Genomic DNA, 7,150 nt, shown 5'->3' with positions numbered 1-7,150 from the left:
ACGTTTTGATTCCAGGTTACCAATTAAGAAATCGACAAGTTTTAATTTTGGCATTATCGTATCCGCCTTGGCATTAATATTTTTTAGTTTATCTCTCATCATTTCGATTTTTGACTCAATTTCGATAGTACGCTGCAACACCGGTTGTGTGCTTCGACGACGTATTTCCAAATTGAATGTTGGATGTTGGGCCATGATGCAGAATTCTTTGTTATAATCACTGTAAAGAGTGCACAAATCCTCCGTTGGCGATGCATAAAAATCCCAACAATATGCACTGAATTCATTTGTTGCCGAGCGTTTTCGTATTTCTTCAAAATGTTTCTCCAATTTGGCTTCCATGTTATTTGTTTGATTCTCCAGCTTTTCCAGGAGATCAAAATATTTTTGATAATTTTCAATATTTCTTGTTTGGAATTTCAGCGAATCTTCGCATTTTGATCTTTCAAGAATCTGCTTACAACAGGGCCCAGCGAATCCTGTTATCCGAACAATTTCATTTTCCCAATTCAATTTTTTCAATAGAATTACAAATAGGCAATGTAATATTCTCAAATGTTCTCTGGTTATTTCATTGCCTCCTAGGGCGATCATAGCCAAGTCTTTGAGGGTCAAATGTGTATTTTCTTGAGTCTCCATTAATTTCCCTTAGTATTCGTTAGAATACATGTAATAATAAATTAATTGAAAATAAATAAGAATCCAAAATATTCAATGGCAGCCAATTTAAATTAAAAAAAACGTTCCGAAATTTAAGTTAATAATTAATAGGTTTGTCCGATAGCTTACTGAGTAAAAACTACTCAGTAACTTCTGTTAAGAGAATTTGTTCTCTCATGGGTGAATATTGAAAAAAGTTATCGAACAACATCCATTAAAGTCCAGTAAGAAATCAAATGTATGTGTCACAATTAGAAGTTATTAAGAAATCGGATAAAAAATAAAAAAAAATTAATAAATCTATATATATAAAAATGGAGCAAGAAAAATGTATACTAACGCATCAATTGAGAACGGCTGGACCGATTTGACTGAAAATGGGTTTCAATTATCGGTAATTGCAGTGGGAAGGTTTTTATGAAATAAAATTTTAAGAAAATCCCGCAAAATTATTTTCAAGGAAAGCTGGATCGAATCGACTCAAAATTACTTTCAGTTGTGTGTTATTGAAGTGGAAAGGTTTTAAAGAAGGAACATTTTGAGTAAAATCCGCGAAAATGTTGCAAAATATATGTTTAAGGATATTTGCATTTCCACACATTTTCTTCGAAGTTTTATGATTTCATCACTTCGTAATTCTTTTTGGTCAAAATTGTAAGCGTATAATCTCTTTAGGCAATTGTCAATTCTCAAAAAATTTTCATTTTCTACAATATATTGACAATAAATTTTTATTTTAATAGAGAAAAATTTAATAAAATGAAACCGAAAAGCGATAACAATATGTAAGATACACACATTTATCGCGATTATTATTTCCTCACGTTTTCCATTAAATTAAGATTATTTAGTTTGTTATTAGTTGCTCCGCAATGGCTTTTCGAATGAAAAAACTGAAACTTCTATCTTAAAATCGTGGAATATTTAGAAGACGACTCAAATTTTTTTATTTATCGTATGACTTGATATTATGCATCTATAATGACTTTCGAAATCGCAGTATATTCTGAAAAGTTTAGAATTTTACGCAACAAAATTACATAAACCAAAATCAAGGTTTATGTAAGGATGGAAATTTTGTTGTGTTTATTGCAAATTTCGCATAATTATGAAAATCGTGACAATAGAAGTTAGCTGAAGCTTAGATGACACAACTTAATATATTCCATTATACTTTGTCTTTTGCTGTGATAAATTTGTCACGCTCCTTTTTTATTGTAATTTTATATTGAAGAAAAAAATAAAACATATACAAATTACAATTGTTCAATTTGGTTTCGCTCATTAATTCCGTAAGTTGTCCTTTTTTGAATTTGTTGATTTTAGGAGAGTTTTTTTGCTGGGATAATGCCTCCTATTAGACGGTCAAATCTTGGTCGACGTACACGTCATGCAATAGTCAGTCAAAATATCCGAAACTCTCAATCGCAAGAGGAACGTGTAGAAAGAAATAATTGGAGACGTTTTCATATTGCAAGGGTTCGTGCTGAACAATCACTAGATGAAATCCGACCAAATGTTTATAGAAGAATGGACCTGCGTCGCGCAGCATTTGAATACGATTCAACAATTATCTACAAAGACCTTCGCTGCGTTGATATCGGTTCATTGTCGGTGATATGCCTGCATTGTAATGCATTGAAATTCCAATGCGAAACCCCCGGCTTATGCTGCGCTGGCGGCAAGGTGATATTGCCTCCATTGGCTCATCCTCCTGAGCCATTGTATTCCTTGCTCTATGGCAATACAATGCAGGCAAAACACTTCCTGTCTAATACACAAAAATATAATGGATGTTTTCAAATGACGTCATTTGGAGCCGAAGTTGTCGATCAACCCGGCTACAATCCAAGTTATAAGGTAATTACGCCTCTTTATTTCCAACATTATCTTTTACTTAATTTTGTTCGCAATCTAAAACATTCAGATACAAGGGCAAATTCACCATAGAGCGGGTGCTTTGTTACCGCCACCAAACCAAGATCATAGGTTTCTTCAAATATATTTCGTTGGTGAGTCTTCAATTGAATTAGATCAACGTTGTGCAATTTTCACTGCGACTAAGCGTGAAATAATCCAGCAATTGCAAAACTGTCTGCATGAGCATAATGACTTGGTCAGGTTGTTCAAAACTGCATTGGATACAATGCATACTGACGACCACAAAATCATTATTAGAGCAGACAAAAGACCCGCTGGAGGCCATGCAAGACAGTATAATGCTCCCACTATCAATGAAGTCGCAGTGGTGATTGTTGGCGAGAATGTGGAATCACGCGATATTGTTCTCAAGCGTCGGGATGGTGGACAATTGCAGCGCGTGTACGAGACTCATCGCTCATATGATGCACTTCAATACCCATTGATGTTCTGCCGTGGAGAAGACGGATATCACTTGAACATCAAAATGGTTGATCCAACGACAGGTGTGAAAAAATATCACCTAATCTATTTCATTTTACAACTGAATTCGATTTCATATTTCAGGAGAAGAAACGAATAAGAAGGTCAGCTCAATGAATTTTTATGCATATAGATTGATGATTCGGCAAGATTTCGACAATCATTTATTAAGATATCGTCGTTTGTTTCAACAGTATTGCGTCGATATGTACGTTAAAGTCGAAACAGAGCGCCTAAATTTCATACGTTTCAATCAGTCCAAGCTACGATCAGAACAGTATATACACTTGCGTGACGCAATTGCTACAGAAGGAAATGCGTCCAACATCGGTTGTTTAACCATTCTCCCAGCTACTTATGTTGGAAGCCCACGTCACATGCATGAGTATGCTCAAGATGCGATGACATACGTACGAAACTACGGGCGCCCGGATTTATTTATCACGTACACTTGCAATCCGAAATGGAATGAAATTTCAAATCTTTTGCAAGCAGGACAAACTCCCAGCGATCGACATGACATTACTGCACGAGTATTCAAACAAAAGATCAGAGTACTCATGGATTACATTGTTAAGCAGAAGGTTTTTGGAGAAATTCGATGTTGGATGTACTCGGTTGAATGGCAGAAGCGTGGTTTACCACATGCACATATTTTACTTTGGTTCTCTGAAAAAATCAGACCAGATCAAATTGATTCGATAATTTCTGCCGAAATACCAGATCCTGAAACTGATCCGGAGCTATATGCCGTTGTGACAACGAACATGATTCATGGTCCCTGCGGAGTTCACAACCCTGATTCACCGTGCATGGAAAACGGAAAGTGCAGTGAAGGGAAACGATGTCGTTGTAGATAATCGCTGGATCGTTCCATATTCTCCTCTTTTGTCCAAAACTTTCTCAACCCACTGCAATGTTGAATACTGTAACTCCATCAAATCCATAAAATACGTATGCAAATATGTGAACAAAGGCAGTGACATGGCGGTGTTTGGCATTGCCGATCCGAATTCAAATGACGAAGTGACGAAATTTCAGCTTGGACGTTACGTGAGTTGTAACGAGGCAATTTGGCGATTGTTTTCTTTTCCCATTCATGAACGTCATCCGACTGTTCTTCATTTAGCAATTCATTTGGAGAACGGTCAGCGAGTCTACTTTACAGACACAAATGCAGCGGAAAGAGCAGAACGACCACCAGTGACAACATTGACAAACTTCTTTTCGACATGTGAGTGCGATCCGTTCGCACGAACTTTACTCTACTCGGAAATGCCACGATATTATACATGGAACGTTGCATCAAAGAAGTTTCAACGACGGAAGAGAGGTAATGCAGTTCCTGGCTTTGCTGACGTCTATTCTACTGATGCTCTTGGAAGAATATACACAGTTCATCCACGCCAAGACGAGTGTTTTTATCTTCGCTTACTATTAGTGAACATTAGAGGCCCGACATCCTTCAACTCCTTACGTACTGTGGATGGTGTGATGTGCGCCACTTTTCGGGAAGCTTGCCAACGTTTGAATTTACTCGAAAACGATATACATTGGGACTCAACTCTTGCTGTGTGACGATATTCTGTATAGACTTCGCACAACGACTTAGAATTTTAAACTGGAAATTAACGAAGATATGCGCAACGAGTGCTTAGTTATTATCGAAGACATGTGTGTAAATATGTGCGGCAGCCTATTATCAACTTTGGGAATGCCAGCGCCAAATCGTTCGATGCACGATGCATTCAATCGCGAACTGCAACGAGAGAACAACTATGATCGAGATGAAATGGCCGAAAGAATCCAAAGAAATGTTCCGCTATTGAATGTCGAACAGAAAAACGTATACGATTCGCTGATAAAGGTTATTGACGAAGGAACTGGAGGCATTTATTTTCTCGATGCTCCCGGTGGAACAGGTAAAACATTTGTCATTTCATTGATACTGGAAAAAGTTCGATCAAGATCACAAATTGCGTTAGCTGTTGCATCGTCTGGCATTGCTGCCACATTGTTGGAAGGGGGTCGGACTGCACATTCAGCTTTGAAGCTGCCGCTGAATCTGCTTACGGTTGACGAGCCAACATGCACCGTGTCCAAGAATTCGGCGACAGCGAAATTAATGCGGGAATGCAAAATCATCATTTGGGATGAATGCACAATGGCGCATAAACGAGCTTTGGAGGCAGTTGATCGAACGATGAAGGATTTACGAGGTAACTCGAGACTATTTGTGGGGCTATGATATTGCTCTCCGGCGATTTTCGTCAAACGCTTCCCGTCATCCCGAAATCTACTGCTGCCGATGAACTAAATGCATGCCTGAAATCGTCGGTTTTGTGGCGGCATGTTAAGAAACTGAAATTGACAACGAACATGAGAGTTGCGTTGCAGAACGACCCGTCGGCTGCTGAATTCTCAAGACAACTGCTAGGACTTGGCAATGGCCAAATTCCTGTAGACATTTCGACTGGATTAATATCTTTCCCAGCAAATTTTTGTGAGTTCACATCGTCTAAGGAGGAACTCATCACCAAAGTGTTTCCAGGCCTTGAACAAAATTATACAAGTTTACAGTGGATTAGTGAACGGGCAATACTAGCAGCGAAGAATAAGGACGTCGATAGCTTGAATATCATTATTCAAAACCAAATCCCCGGAGAATTGCACTCCTACAAATCCGTTGATAGCGTGGCAGACGAGGATGAAGCAACAAACTATCCAACCGAATTTTTGAACTCTCTTGATGTGCCTGGAACTCCACCCCACAATTTACAGCTGAAAGTGGGATCGATTGTAATAATGTTGCGGAATCTGAATCATCCCAAATTGTGCAACGGTACGCGATTGTCCGTCAAAAAACTGATGAATAATGTAATTCAAGCGATAATCATAAAGGGTAAATTCAAAGGAGAGAACGTCCTTATCCCACGAATACCGATTATTCCAACAGACCTTCCATTTAAATTCAAGCGAATTCAGTTTCCTGTTCGACTGGCTTTTGCGATGTCAATTAATAAATCTCAAGGGCAATCGTTAGAAGTCTGTGGGATAAATCTCGAATTTCCCTGTTTTTCGCATGGTCAGCTGTACGTTGCCTGTTCACGTGTTGGCAAACCATCGTCGTTATTTATTTTTGCGCCGGAAAACAAATCCAAAAACATCGTTTATAATATCGCTCTCTATTGATTTGGATTACGTTAAAATGTTTTAAATTGAAATTTAACCTTTAATTATTTTATTATCTTTGCGGAGTTTTTATTTATGAATTTTTTGGGCGAAACGAAGTTCGCCGGGCCCGCTAGTAATTTTATATATTTCATGCTATTATGCATTTCATATTGCTTTATATCTCGATTAAAATTAAAATATTCAGATTTTTGCATTCATTGAATATATATATATATATATATATCAACAAAACATAAACATGATAATTCTTAGTCCTGATTTAGATTAGGCAAGTCTACTTGCGGCAATTCTTAGTCCCAATTTTGATTAGGCGAGTTTAATTGCGGCAAGTCTTTGTTTGATGGAGAGAGGGGTAAGGGGAATAGAAATTGAGAAAAAATACTCGTACCGGCGATTTTCTGGCAATTCGTTTTGTGAATTTTGTTTGCAGTGTCAGTAATTTAAAATACCAATCCAGAACATTGTCAAAACAAAATAATTTTTGAAATCGAATTGCCTTGCATAGACGAATGAAGCATGTTCAAAAGAGAACGATAAAAATTGCCGCAAGTAAACTCGCCTAATATAAATCAGGACTTATTGTTCCCTTTTGAAAGTACCATTTACTAAACAATGAGAACCCAATTACAACCATTTTGGACAAAAAAAGACCCACAAGGACAGGAGATAAACGTGGATATGTTTTATAATAATATACCTCATTCAAGTAGACTGAAGATATGCCATCGCTGCAGTAACCTGCAATAGCCCCAAACAATCAAATAAAGGTTTTTCATAGTGAAGTTTAGAGTTAGCATTAAAAATGTATCAGCAACTTGCACTATCGCGTATTTGTCCTTCTGTGTTCTTAATGTATTCGTCAAATGCTCATTCTCATATAAAAATTTCCGCC

The 7,150-nt window shown here is 37.4% G+C and overlaps 2 protein-coding genes across 2 annotated transcripts; both read left to right on the top strand.

The window, feature by feature from the left end:
• The first annotated feature begins 2,190 nt into the window (after positions 1 to 2,190).
• Positions 2,191 to 3,923, top strand: LOC133327739 (uncharacterized). The gene is made up of 3 exons (XM_061536282.1): positions 2,191 to 2,520; positions 2,588 to 3,086; positions 3,148 to 3,923. Exons 1-3 carry the CDS (start codon positions 2,191 to 2,193, stop codon positions 3,921 to 3,923), a joined length of 1,605 nt encoding a protein of 534 aa, XP_061392266.1.
• Positions 3,924 to 4,702: 779 nt separating this feature from the next.
• On the top strand, positions 4,703 to 5,905 carry LOC133327727 (uncharacterized; the record flags this gene model as incomplete). The annotated part of the gene is made up of 2 exons (XM_061536273.1): positions 4,703 to 5,282; positions 5,558 to 5,905. Coding segments are annotated over exons 1-2 (928 nt in total), but the record flags the coding sequence as incomplete, so codon positions are not given.
• Between the last annotated feature and the right edge of the window lie 1,245 nt (positions 5,906 to 7,150).

This window comes from Musca vetustissima, unplaced genomic scaffold (assembly GCF_032173495.1).
Source record: "Musca vetustissima isolate MV318-11 ecotype Yass unplaced genomic scaffold, APGP_CSIRO_Mvet_v1 utg190611, whole genome shotgun sequence".
Taxonomy (NCBI): domain Eukaryota; kingdom Metazoa; phylum Arthropoda; class Insecta; order Diptera; family Muscidae; genus Musca; species Musca vetustissima.
Note: the sequence above shows the minus strand (reverse complement) of the source record. Positions and strands in the feature narration are given on the sequence as shown.